This window comes from Malaclemys terrapin, chromosome 12, assembly GCF_027887155.1.
Source record: "Malaclemys terrapin pileata isolate rMalTer1 chromosome 12, rMalTer1.hap1, whole genome shotgun sequence".
Classification (NCBI taxonomy): Eukaryota; Metazoa; Chordata; order Testudines; family Emydidae; genus Malaclemys; species Malaclemys terrapin.
In genome coordinates, this window is record NC_071516.1 from 36,407,245 (window position 1) to 36,420,733 (window position 13,489).

The 13,489-nt window shown below is 43.2% G+C and overlaps 2 protein-coding genes across 2 annotated transcripts; both read right to left on the minus strand.

Annotated features, from left to right (window-relative positions):
- Positions 1 to 1,050: 1,050 nt before the first annotated feature.
- Positions 1,051 to 4,551, minus strand: LOC128846958 (olfactory receptor 12D1-like). Its single transcript, XM_054046247.1, has 2 exons — positions 4,502 to 4,551; positions 1,051 to 2,002 (listed from the first exon to the last, which is right to left on the minus strand). Exon 2 carries the CDS (start codon positions 1,990 to 1,992, stop codon positions 1,051 to 1,053), a length of 942 nt encoding a protein of 313 aa, XP_053902222.1. The 5' UTR covers positions 1,993 to 2,002; positions 4,502 to 4,551.
- A 6,538-nt stretch (positions 4,552 to 11,089) lies between these two features.
- On the minus strand, positions 11,090 to 12,088 carry LOC128846973 (olfactory receptor 12D1-like). Its single transcript, XM_054046270.1, has one exon. The coding sequence runs from the start codon at positions 12,086 to 12,088 to the stop codon at positions 11,090 to 11,092; it is 999 nt and encodes a 332-aa protein (XP_053902245.1).
- Between the last annotated feature and the right edge of the window lie 1,401 nt (positions 12,089 to 13,489).

The following is a 13,489-nucleotide window of genomic DNA, read 5'->3' on the forward strand; positions in this document are numbered from 1 at the left end:
ATATATATTTTTGGTGGAACAGTTTTAAACTGAAAGGTCTTTGGAGTTGGGTCAGTCTCTCACTATGTTTTCTTGCAGTCAATGGGGCTCTGCTCTCATTTGATGCAGAAAAGAGCTACTGTAATATACCACTAATACATAACAATTCATTTTAACATTTGTCCCACAGCTAGTAATGATGAAGAAGTTCTGCTAGGATATTTGACTCACCCACCTACATTTCCTGTTGTGGATTGTCCCCTACTCTCTAGTTTCCTGTGGCTAACACAAATTGTTCTCCTATGCTCTAGTTCCAATTGCTAACTTTACTTTTTGAGGAAGACACAGGATAGATCTCAAGAACCTGGTGCCCAGTGCTGAATGGCACCTACAGATATATATTCCATTGCCATTTTCTCTTTTTCAATTCACATACAAAATTGATGTTAAGATGGTTTAAAGTGCACATAAAGTAAACAGGAGTGAAAGACATTACAGAGATGTTTTAATTATTCAAAACAAGTGTTAAAATCCAAGAAGTTCAATTAAGGTTTAAGAAATCCTGATGTGTTAATTTCTGTAAATACACAAATAAGGAACCCAAATAATCTTAATTCTGCTCATTCACAGAAATTGCCAACTTCCTGTATAGTCAAAACTCATTGATATATCGTTCATAGGCTATATTTCAATGATTTTATTTATTTATATGATTAACGGTCATTCCCTCTTCTCCCCCATTGTGCTTCTAACTGAAAGTTACTCCATCACAGAAACTAAGATGGAGTTAACGTCCAGGATATATGTCAGTAATGTGGAGTAGAATACAATACAAGAATGCTTTAATTTTCCCAAAATACATAATGTATATTCACCATTAAAGTTAAACAGAATCAAAATACATTATTAGAAATGACATTAGGGTACCCAAACAACCTTAATTCTGCCCCGTAGAGACACCAGAAAGGAGAAAAAAAAGAAAAAAAAATGCAGCATGGCTTTAAAAATCTGAGGGTCAACAAAGACTAAAGTGTTTTGATTGTAAATGAAGGGAGTTTCCCTTCAGTTACTTCATATCCTTTCAGGAAAAAGTTTTCTGTTCAGGAATTTCTTCAGAGTGGATTTCACCTCCTTATTTTTCAGGGTGTAGATCAGGGGGTTTAGAACTGGGGTGACGATGCAGTACATGAGGGTGGGTATCATATCTCTTTCAGAGGGGAAACCCGGTGAGGAAATCATGTAATTGCTAATGGATGGAATATAGAAAAGAAACACCACAGTGAGGTGGGATGCGCAAGTGGAGAAGGCTTTTCTCCTACTTTCCTGTGAGTGGACCTTCAGGAGGAGGAAGGAGATGATGTAGATGTAGGAGAAGAGCGTGAGGACAAAGGAACTCAGACCAAGGACCCCTGCATCGATGTTGAGTAGGGTCAGGTTGAGGCGGGTGCTGCTGCAGGCAAGACTCAGCAGGGGCTTGATGTCACAGAAAAAGTGGGGGACGAGGTTGGGGCCACAGAAATGCAGGCGGGAGGTCATCACTGTGGATATCAGCGCATGCAGGAAGCCAGAGGACCAGGTGGCCGCTGCCAGGAACAGGCAGGCCCGTGGGCTCATGACCAGCCTGTAGCGCAGCGGGTTGCAGATGGCCACGTAGCGGTCATAGGCCATGACAGCCAGAAGCATGGCCTCACTGCTGCCGAGGAGGTGGAAAAAGTGGAGCTGGGCCAGGCAGCTGGCAAAGGAGATGGTCTGGTTCTCAGACAGGAAACCAGACAGCATCTTGGGCACAGCAACCGTGGAAAAGCAGATGTCCAGGCTGGAGAGATTGCCCAGAAAGAAGTACATGGGGGTGTGGAGCCGGGGCTCAGACACTACCATGACTATGATGGCCCCGTTACCCAACACATTGGCCATGTAGAGCAGGAGGAAGGAAGGGAAGAGGAAGTGCTTCAGCCCCTGGAGATTGGTCAGGCCTAAGAGGACGAAATCGCTCACCTCTGTCTGGTTCTGCATTGCTGATGAAAGGAAGGAGACGTGCTAGATGCAACAATCCTTGCAGTTTGTATTTCTATGAACACCTTCCACCCAAGTGTCTCAGATTACTTACAAGTCATTAATTAAACCTTGCCAGTGAAATGAGTCAGCAAATGAAATTAATAGGCAGCAGGTTTAAAACACACAAAAGTCAGTATTTCTTCACACAATGCAATCAGTCTGTGGAACCCTTTGCCAGAGAATGTTGTGAAGGCCAAGAATAAAAAAAGGGTTCATGGAGGATAGGTCCATCAATGGCTATGAGTCAGGGTGGGCAGGGACTATGTCACTAGCCTCTGTTTACCAGAAGCATGGGAATGGGTGGATCACTTGATGATTACCTTTTCTGTTCATTCCCTCTGAAGCACCTGACCTTGGCCACTATCAGAAGAAAGGATACTGGTCTGACTCAGTATGGCATTCAAAAGTTTTTATGTTCCCAGTGCTGCTGAAGGTCAGCCTCCTCATTTTACAGTTGTGGAAATGGAGGTAGAGGGGAGTAATGTGTTATCTATATATCTATAGCTAGAAAGTTTTATTCGCTTTTAAAGTTGAGAACTTTAAAGCAAGGAAATGCAAGATTATGTATAGTTGCCCAGGCCACCATAATTTTGCCCCTTGTATATCTCTCCTGTGCACTGAGCAAAGCAAGGATCTTGTGGAAGAAAACAATTTGGCCACATCTGCATCTGGAGCTGGGGGCCCTATTCCCAGCTTGTGTTGATGGACCCGTGCTAGCTCTGCTTCAGCTAGTGTGCTAAAAATAGTAGTGTAGCCCAGGCAGTGGGAAGCAGTGGCATAGTGGACCTATGGGACATAATGGACCGCAAGCTAAATATGAGTCAGCAGTGTAAAACTGTTGTAAAAAAAGGGAACATCATTCAGGGATGTATGAGTCGTAGTGTTGTGAGCAAGACATGAGAAGTAATTCTTCCCCTCTACTCCGCGCTGATATGGCCTCAACTGAAGTATTGTGTCCAGTTCTGCGTGCTGCATTTCAGGAAATATGTGGACAAATTGGAGAAAATCCAGAGATGAGCAACAAAAATGATTAAAGGTCTAGAAAACATGACCTGTGAGGGAAGATTGAAAAAAAAAATTGGGTTTGTTTAGTCTGGAAAAGAGAAGACAGAGAGGGGACATGATAACAGTTTTCAAGTACATACAAGGTTGTTACAAGGAGAATGAAGAAAAATTGTTCTTCTTAACCTCTGAGGATAGGACAAGAAGCAATGGGCTTACATAACAGCAAGGGAGGTTTAGGTTGGACATTAGAAAAAACTTCCTAACTGTCAGGGTGGTTAAGCACTGGAATAAGTTACCTAGGGAGGTTGTGGAATCTCTATCACTGGAGATTTTTAAGAGCAGCTTAGACAAACACCTGTCAGGGATGGTCTAGATAGTACATAGTCCTGACATGAATGCAGGGGACTGGATTAGATGACCTCTTGAGGTCCTTTCCAGTCCAATGATTGTAACATAAGCTAGCCACCCCAAGTATCGCCCATGGGGTCTGGGTAGGTTTCTACTCATGGCAGCTGGCTCACGCTGCTTCTTCCCACGGCCATGCTTCCACAGCTGCACTACTATTTTAGCGTGCTACTTCAAGCAGGGCAAGTATGAGTATGTCTGCACTAACTGGGAATCAGACCCCTTACTCCAAGTGTAGACATAGGCTATGTGATCATCCAATTAAAGTCTCTGTCATAATGCATACACACCAAAAGGGCCAGAATTCACATTCCACAGGCAACTGGTGTTTTCTCACTGCTGAGTTAGTGTTTCACTTTGCAACTTAAATAATGTCCATTCACATAAGTGTTGGTTTTTTTGCATTACTTCTGTTATGTTTAGCTATAATAAACTCCCATCATACATCATCAGAATGGACTTAACTCTGAGCATGGTTGAACAAGCTCCTACGACTTAAGCAACGGGACTAAATATATTAGCTGGTGGCAGGAGAAGGGATTTATCCAAGAGGCCAGGATCATAGGTAGCAGAATCCAGATGCTGGTTCTGGGACATGGCCAGGCAGAGCCCAGCATAGACTCATAGATTTTGGATCTGTCTGTACTACAATTAAAAAATAGTTGCCAGCCTGTGCTAGCTGACTTGGGCTTGCGGGGCTTGGGTTTAGGTGCTGATTTATTGCAATGTAGCTGTCCGGGTTTGGGCTGGAGCTTGGGCTCTCGGACCCTATGAGTTTAAAACTGCAAGCGACCCCTGCCCCATGCTGCAGAGGAAGGTGAAAAACTCCCAGGGTCTCTGCCAATCTGACGTGGAGGAAAATTCCTTCCCAACCCTAAACATGGTGACCAGTCTCTCTTTTTTTCCACCCCTCCACCCGCCACCGCTCCAGCAGCTTCCAAGTATTCCAGTACCTCATATGTTGATTCTGCTGCTACCAAGAGTCAGCAGTCAGCTCATATCCTCTGTAAACCAATCAATTGAAAACAGAATGAAAAAGATTAAATTGAGAGATTGAGAGAGGAGTGATAAAATAAGAAATATGAACAGAAAGAAAGAAAGAAAGAAAGAAAGAAAGAAAGAAAGAAAGAAAGAAAGAAAGAAAAATATAATTTCATAATCTTGGTGCACTCTGAGGTTTTGCAACTCTAGATAAAGAAGTGTGAATCATTATAAGCTATTCCATATCATACCTGGATAAACTGATTTCCTCTTGAATTTGAAATATAACAATGGCATGGGATAAAGTCCACTGTGGGGGAAATTTCAGAGAGGACTGAACACTGGATGCTCAGCAAACCTTGAATAGTGTGCAAATGAGCCACCTTTTTATCATAGTCACACTCTTTGAAACAACCAAACTGTCAGCAGGGAAATTTCCTTCCATCTGGGACATAATTCTTGTACCATCTGAGAATCTGAAGTTAGAAAATAAACAAGACCAATGCTTGCTGGAAAGATGGAAATCGACAATATTGTGAGGACTAGAATTTGTTGAAAAGTATAAAGAAGAGCAACTGATTTGCAGATGTTTTCACTAGCAGAACCGCTCAATTTCAGTGAGAAGTATTTGTGTAGTGAAATAGTTCCTTGTGAGAGGATGTGAATCACCAAACACTAGTATGGTATGTAGAGGCTGTAGAAACAAAGCATGTGAGCTGCGAACATCAAAGTTGTTGGAGGGATATTTGTGATGTTGCACGTTATAAGGCTTTATGGAAATATGCTTAAGAATGTATATATGACTGTCATAACTATAAAGGGAAGGGTAACAGCTCTCCTGTGTACAGTACTATAAAATCCCTCCTGGCCAGAGACTCCAAAATCCTTTTACCTGTAAAGGGTTAAGAAGCTCACGTAACCTGGCTGACACCTGACCCAAAGGATCAATAAGGGGACAAGATACTTTCAAATCTTGGTGGGGGGAAGGCTTTTGTTTGTGCTCTTTGTTTTGGGGGGTTGTTCGCTCTTGGGACTAAGAGGGACCAGACATCAATCCAGGCTCTCCAAATCTTTCTGAACAAGTCTCTCATATTTCAAACTTGTAAGTAACCAGCCAGGCAAGGCATGTTAGTTTATCTTTGTTTTCTCAACTTGTAAATGTACCTTTTGCTAGAGTGTTTATCTCTGTTCGCTGTACTTTGAACCTAAGGCTAGAGGGGGGTCCTCTGAGCTCTTTATGTTTGATTACCCTGTAAAGTTATTTTCCATCCTGATTTTACAGAGATGATTTTTACCTTTTTTTTAATTAAAAGCCTTCTTTTTAAGAACCTGATTGATTTTTCCTTGTTTTTAGATCCAAGGGGGTTGGATCTTGATCCACCAGGGAATTGGTGAAGAGTCTCTCAAGGCTACCCAGGGAAGAGAATTAGCTTTGGGAGTGGTGGCAGCAGACCAGATCTAAGCTGGTACTTAAGCTTAGAAGTTTTCATGCAGGCCCCTACATTTGTACCCTAAAGTTCAAAGTGGGGAAGCAGCCTTGACAATGACATACCTGGAATTTGTTTTATGCTACATATGCCATGTAACATATCTCTCTAAAGGTTATGATCTACTGAATCTATTCATCCTATTTCTATGCACGTGTCATTTTTGTGTACGAAGTTATGAATATTGGCTGTGTACTTGCTTGATTTCTAAGTAGCCTTAGTAAAGCATTTGGTCAGCTTCTTGAGAAAGGGATGTGCAAGTTAAGTGCCCAATCAAGAAACACTTAACGGACAATGTATCTTGGAATGCTCCAATCCACATAAGAAGTCAACCCATGGACGTTCAAGGTAGCATGTGAACAATGGCTGCTACCTATAAGTTCTGAGTCATGCATGGACATGTGACTTGCCCATGTGACTCCAAAACTCCATCTTGTAGCTGGGACACTACACAGGGGGAAGGAAGGGTGTCCACCCACAAGACAAAGTCTATTTAAACCCCTGGAAGACCCCTCCCTTTTGTCTTCAGCTGACTCAAGAGCCTCTCCACCCCCAAGGATACCTGAAAGAAACTGGGACAAAGGACAATATCCAAGAATATTGAAGGAATTGGCACGGGAAATAGCAGGCCCATTAATGATAATATTTAATGAATCTGTAAACTCGGGGGTGGTTCCGTTAGACTGGAGAATAGCTAATGTGGTTCCTATTTTCAAGAAAGGGAAAAAAAGTGATCCGGGTAACTACAGGCCTGTTAGTTTAACATCTGTAGTGTGCAAGGTGCTGGAGAAAATTCTGAAAGAGAAACTAGTTGAGGACCTTGAGGTTAATGGCAATTGCGATAAATTACAACATGGTTTTACAAAGGGCAGATCGTGCCAAACGAATCTGATCTCCTTCTTCGAGAAAGTAACAGACTTATTAGATAAGGGAAATGCGGTGGACCTAATATACCTGGATTTCAGTAAAGCGTTTGATACTGTACCCCATGAGGAATTATTGGTTAAACTGGAACAGATGGGGATCGATATGAAAATCCAGAGGTGGATAAGCAATTGGTTAATGGGGAGAATGCAGCGGGTCGTATTGAAGGGTGAACTGTCAGGTTGGAGGGAGGTTACCAGTAGAGTTCATCAAGGTTCGGTTTTGGGACCCATTTTATTTAATCTATTTATAACTGACCTTGGAACCGATTGCAGGAGTGGACTGATAAAGTTTGTGGATGATACGAAGGTGGGAGGCGTTGCCAATTCGGAGGAGGATAGGGATATTCTGCAGGGAGACTTGAATGAGCTTGTGAATTGGAGTATCAGAAATGGGATGAAATTTAATAGTGAAAAGTTTAAGGTGATGCATTTAGGGATGACTAACAATAATTTTAGTTACAAGCTGGGGACGCATTGGTTAGAAGTAACGGAAGAGGAGAAGGACCTAGGAGTCCTTGTAGACCGCAGGATGACTATGAGTCGACAATGTGACGTGGCAGTGAAAAAAGCCAATGCGGTCTTGGGATGCATTAGGCGAGGTATATCTAGTAGGGATAAGGAGGTGCTGCTTCCATTGTATAAGGCGCTGGTGAGACCTCATTTGGAATACTGTGTGCAGTTCTGGTCTCCCATGTTTAAAAAAGATGAACTCAAATTGGAACGGGTGCAGAGAAGGGCCACTAAGATGATCAGAGGAATGGAAAACCTGTCGTATGAAAGGAGACTAGAGGAGCTCGGGTTGTTTAGTCTGACAAAACGAAGGCTGAGGGGGGATATGATTGCTCTCTTTAAATATATCAGAGGGATAAATACAAGGGAGGGAGAGGAATTATTCCAGCTTAGTACTAATGTGGACATGAGAACGAATGGATATAAACTGGCCATGGGGAAGTTCAGGCTTGAAATTAGACGAAGGTTTTTGACCGTCAGAGGGGTGAAATATTGGAACGGCCTTCCGAGGGAAATGGTGGGGGTGAGGGACCTGTCTGGTTTTAAGATTAAGTTAGATAAGTTTATGGAGGGAATGGTTTAATGGTAAAACATAGTAGCCAAGGAATACCAAGCAATGGCAGGTAAATAGTATAATGGCTAACAGGGGTCAGGCTGGAGACTCTTGCCTACATGCTCGGGGTCTTGCTGATCGCCATATTTTGGGTCGGGAAGGAATTTTCCTCCAGGGTAGATTGGCTGAGGCCCTGGAGGTTTTTCGCCTTCCTCCGCAGCATGGGGCAGGGATCCCTAGCAGGAGGGTTCTCTGCCAATTGAAGTCACTAAAACACAGGATTTGGGGACTTCAACAACAGAGTCAAGGGAAGGGGTAGGGACGGTTTTGTGGCCTGCAGCATGCAGATGATCATAATGGTCCCTTCTGACCTTAAAGTCTATGAGTCTATGAGTAACTATAGGGGGTGTGAGTGATTGCTGGACACAGACTAGAAGGAGACTAGTCTGTAAAAGGAAGCTTAGTGGAACACCTCTGAGGGTGAGGTTTTATCTGTATTCAGTTTTCTTACTGTATTAGGCACAGACTTGTGTGTTTTATTTTATTTTATTTTACCTGGTAATTCACTTTGTTCTGTCTGCTATTACTTAGAACCACTTAAATCCTACTTTCTGTATTTAATAAATTCACTTTTAACTTATTAATTAACCCAAAGTATGTATTAATACCTGGTGGAGGGGGGGAACCAGCTGTGCATATCTCTATCAGTGTTATAGAGGGTGAACAATTTATGAGTTTACCCTGTATAAACTGTAAAATGGATTTATTTGGGGTTTGAACCCCATTGAGAGTTGGGCTTCTGAGTTTTAAAGACAGGAACACTTCTTAAGCTGTTTTCAATTAAGCTTGAAGTTTATGGGACGTGGTTCAGACCTGGGTCTGTGTTTGTGGCCAGCAAGCGTGTCTGGCACAGCCAGGCAGGGCTCTGGAGTCCCAAGCTGGCAGGGAAAGCAGGGGCAGAAGTAGTCTTGGCACATCAGTTGGCAGCCCCAAGGGGGCTTCTGTGATCCAACCCGTCACAATCTTAATGGCCAATTTTCATTAAAATGAATGGCTTTCAGTGTGAGTTGGATGCACAGGCCTCTTTGCAAATCCCAGACAAATATACTAAGATCAACTGATACCATAATTGAGGTATAAGCATCTGAATAGAACTGAGGGAGACATAATCTGACTCCAGAGCTCAGGGGTTAGAGCATATTTCCAATTGTATTTAGTCACCTGAAGCTGCAGATAGGCACCTGGTAGAATTTACACAATCACCTAAGTGAGTTAGGCACTTAATGCCTCCTCAGCTCACTTGATGGGGTGCTCTGTCCCTCTCTAGTGGAGGCTAGGTTTTTTGGAGAGGCTGATGTGTTGCGATGGCCTTGCTCAATAGAACTGTGTCTTTTAGCCCAGGCAATAGAAGCTTACAATTTACTATCCGGACTTCCTAGATTTGATTCCTGATGCAGGTGTATCCAGCTGAAAAAAAAATCAACATTTTTTGAGAAATGCCCCTTCCCCCATCATACTGGGGCAGGATTAAGTCTACCTAGATTATCCCTGATAAGGTGTTTGTCTAACCTGTTTTTAGAAACATCCAAAGCTGGGGATTCCAAAACCTCCCTTGGTGCCTCTTCCAGAGCTTAACTAGCCTTAGTTTTTTCCTCCTAATATCTCACCTAAATCTCCTTTCCTCCAAACTAAGCCAATTTCTTCTCATCTTACCTTCAGTGGACGTGGTGAACAACTTAACACTGTCCTCTTTATAACAAACATTTACATATTTAAACACTGTGAACACAACCTCCCTTCAGCCATCTCTTCTCCAGACTAAACATTCTCAGCTCTTTCAACCTTTCCTCAGCAGTCATGTTTTCCAAACTTCTTGCCATTTTTGTTGCTCTCTTCTAGATTTTCTTAAATTTGATCACATCTTTCTTAAAGAGCAGCAATGGATGCAATACTACAGCTGAGGTCTCACCAGTGCTGCGTAGAGTGGAACAAGACTCTCCTGTGTCTTACATGACTTTGTACCATGAGATTTGCCTTTTTTTTTTTTTTGCCGCAGCATCACACTGTTGACTCTTATTCCATTTGTAATGCATTATAACTTGGATATTATTTTCTGCAATACTGCTGCCTAGCCTTCTATTCCCCATTCTGTATTTCTGCTTGTAATTTTTCCTTCCTAAGTGTAGCACTTTGTACTTTTCTTTATTGCATTTCATCTTCCTAATTTCAGACCCATTATCCCATTTATCAACATCATTTTGAATTCCAATCCTCTTTTGCAAAGTGTTGCAGTCCCTTCCAGCTGTAAATTTTATAACCATATCTTCATCCAAATCATTAATGGAAATATTGAATGGTACCAATCCCAAGGACAGACTCCAGTGAATATGTCCTCCCAGTCAGCCACTTATGCACACAGTAATTTCATCTAGACTCCATTTCCCTAATTGATTATGAGATTGTTTCAAGAGATTTAATAACATCAAGATATGTCACATTTACTGCTTCCCCCATATCCATTAGGCCAGTAACTCTGTCAAAGAAGGAAATTAGATTGGTTTGAGATGATTTGTTCATGACAAATCTCTGTTTGCTGCTACTTATCACCTACGTCTGATGACTACTTTAGTTATACAGAAAATAAGCATTGAAACCCAAGAATTTCCAAATTAATGTTCAAGAAATCCAGATAGGCTAATTTCTAGAATTACATAAATAGGGCACCCAACTAACCTAACTCTGTCCTGTCACAGAGTTATGTAACTTCCCATAGAGTCAAAACACACTGAAAAATTATGCATAGGTAATATTTGAATATTGTTTTTTATTTTATGTAAATAATGGTCAGTCCCCCTTCCTTCCACCCATCATGTTTCTAACGGAAAATGTCTCCATCAGCAGACATTAAGATGGAGTTCATGTCAATAATTTAGGGATAAATATATTACAAGGATGTTGAAATTTTCCCAAAATATCCACAGGATATTCACCATTAAAGAAAATCCAAATATCTTATGAGAAATGATGTTATGCTAGCCAAACAACCTAAACTCTGCACTGTAGTGACACCAGAAAGTGGGGGAAATGAAAAAAAATGCAAAGGGTTTTTAAAAATCAGTGGTCTCAACAAAGACTAAAATGCTTTAATTATAATTGAACAGTGTGTGCCTTCATTTAATTCATATTCTTTAAGGGAAAAGTGTTCTGTTCAGGAATTTATTCAGGGCAGATTTTACCTCCTCATTTCTCAAGGTGTAGATCAGGGGGTTCAGAACTTGGGTGATGATGCAGTACATGAGGGTGGATATCATGTCTCTTTCAGAGGGGGAACCCGAAAAGGCAATCAGGTAATTACCAAGGACCGGCATATAGAATAGAGACACCACGGCGAGGTGGGAGGCACAGGTGGAAAAGGCCTTTCTCCTGCATTCCTGTGAGCAGACCTTCAGGAGGAGGAAGGAGATGATATAGAGGTAGGAGAGAAGCGTGAGGATGAACGAACACAGCGCGATGCTCCCGGTGACGAAGCTGAGCAGTGTCAAGTTGAGGTGGATGCTGCTACAGGCCAGGCTCAGCAGGGGCTTGATATCACAAAAAAAGTGGTGGATTTTATTGGGGCCACAGAAATGCACCTGAGATGTCATGACCGTGTGCATCAGCGCATGTAGGAAGCCAGTGGCCCAAGTGACCGCTGCCAGGAACAGACAGGCCTGTGGCCTCATGACCAGCCTGTAGCACAGCTGGTTGCAAATGGCCACGTAGCAGTCATAGGCCAGGACGGCCAGCAGTACAGTCTCACTGCTGCCCAGGAAGTGGTAAAAGTGGAACTGGGCCAGGCAGCCAGCAAACAAGATGGTCTGGTGCCCCGAGAGGAAGCCGGCCAGCATCTTGGGCACGGTGACCGTACTGTAGAAGATGTCCAGGCAGGCAAGGTTTCCCAGGAAGAAGTACCTGGGGGTGTGGAGCCGGGGCTCAGACAGCATCACAGCTATGATGGCAACGTTACCCAACAGGTTGGTCACGTAGAGCAGGGCGAAGACAACGAAGAGAGGGCGCTGTAACACCAGGAGATGGGTAAGGCCCAGGAGGACGAACTCGCTCACCACTGTCTGGTTCTCCGTTGCTGTGGAGGAAAGAAGGCAAAGCAGGAGAAAAGCAAACATGCTGAAGGTGCCATCCAGTGCCATGTCAATGGTCCCATTCACAATGCAATGGGATTGGATGGAATCAAACACTTAGGGGTGGTGTTTTCTGGTTACATCTGTAAGTGCCTTCTGTACCCAGTCAGAGTAGTACAAAGAAGGAGAATAATTATAGAGCTCTGCATTTCTTCATGACTGTGAGAGAGAGTAGGGTGTGTATGAACACAGAGAGACAACTAGCTCTCCCGATATGATGATCCACAAGGAGAGTTTTTCACTTAGAATCATAGAATCATAGACTATCAGGGTTGGAAGGACCTCAGGAGGTCATCTAGTCCAACCCCCTGCTCAAACCAGGACCAATGTCCAACTAAATCATCTCAGCCAGGGCTTTGTCAAACCGGTCCTTAAAAACCTCCAAGGAAGGAGATTCCACCACCTCCCTAGGTAACGCATTCCAGTGCTTCAGCACCCTTCTAGTGAAATAGTGTTTCCTAATATCCAACCTAGACCTCCCCCACTGCAACTTGAGACCATTGCTCCTTGTTCTGTCATCTGCCACCACTGAGAACAGCCGAGCTCCATCCTCTTTGGAACCCCCTTCAGGTAGTTGAAAGCAGCTATCAAATCCCTCTTCATTCTTCTCTTCTGGAGACTAAACAATCCCAGTTCCCTCAGCCTCTCCTCATAAGACATGTGCTCCAGACCCCTAATCATTTTTGTTGCCCTCCGCTGGACTCATTCCAATTTTTCCACATCCTTCTTGTATGTGGGGCCCAAAACTGGGCACAATACTCCAGATGAGGCCTCACCAATGTCGAATAAAGGGGGACGATCACATCCCTCAATATTCTGGCAATGCCCCTACTTATACAGCCCAAAAGGCCGTTAGCCTTCTTGGCAACAAGAGCACACTGTTGACTCATATCCAGCTTCTCATCCACTGTGACCCGTAGGTCCTTTTCTGCAGAACTGCTACCTAGCCATTCGGTCCCTAGTCTGTAGCAGTGCATAGGATTCTTCCGTCCTAAGTGCAGGACTCTGCACTTGTCCTTGTTGAACCTCATCAGGTTTTTTTTTTTTTTTGGCCCAATCCTCTAATTGTCTAGGTCCCTCTGTATCTGATCCCTACCTTCCAGTGTATCTACCACGCCTCCCAGATTAGTGTCATCTGCAAACTTGCTGAGAGTGCAGTCCACACCAAGCAAAACTTTACAATTCATATGAAGGATTGGATGCAGGGCACTTAGGCAATGGGGCTGCCTAACCCCATGACACAGCAATGATTGTTCCAGTACCTGGAAGAGAGTATAAAAGAAGGGACAGTGACATCATCAGCCCATTTCTCCTCTCCCACCTATACTGAAGGCAACAAGCTTGTTTGGAAGACACAGAACCATTTGAACTGGGGGAAGTGGTCCTAACTGGAAAAGCTTTCCAGTTACA

Excerpts from the sequence above, each read along its gene's own strand:
- LOC128846973 (XM_054046270.1), bottom strand. The coding sequence starts at position 12,088 with ATGGCACTGGATGGCACCTTCAGCATGTTTGCTTTTCTCCTGCTTTGC.
- LOC128846958 (XM_054046247.1), bottom strand. The coding sequence starts at position 1,992 with ATGCAGAACCAGACAGAGGTGAGCGATTTCGTCCTCTTAGGCCTGACC.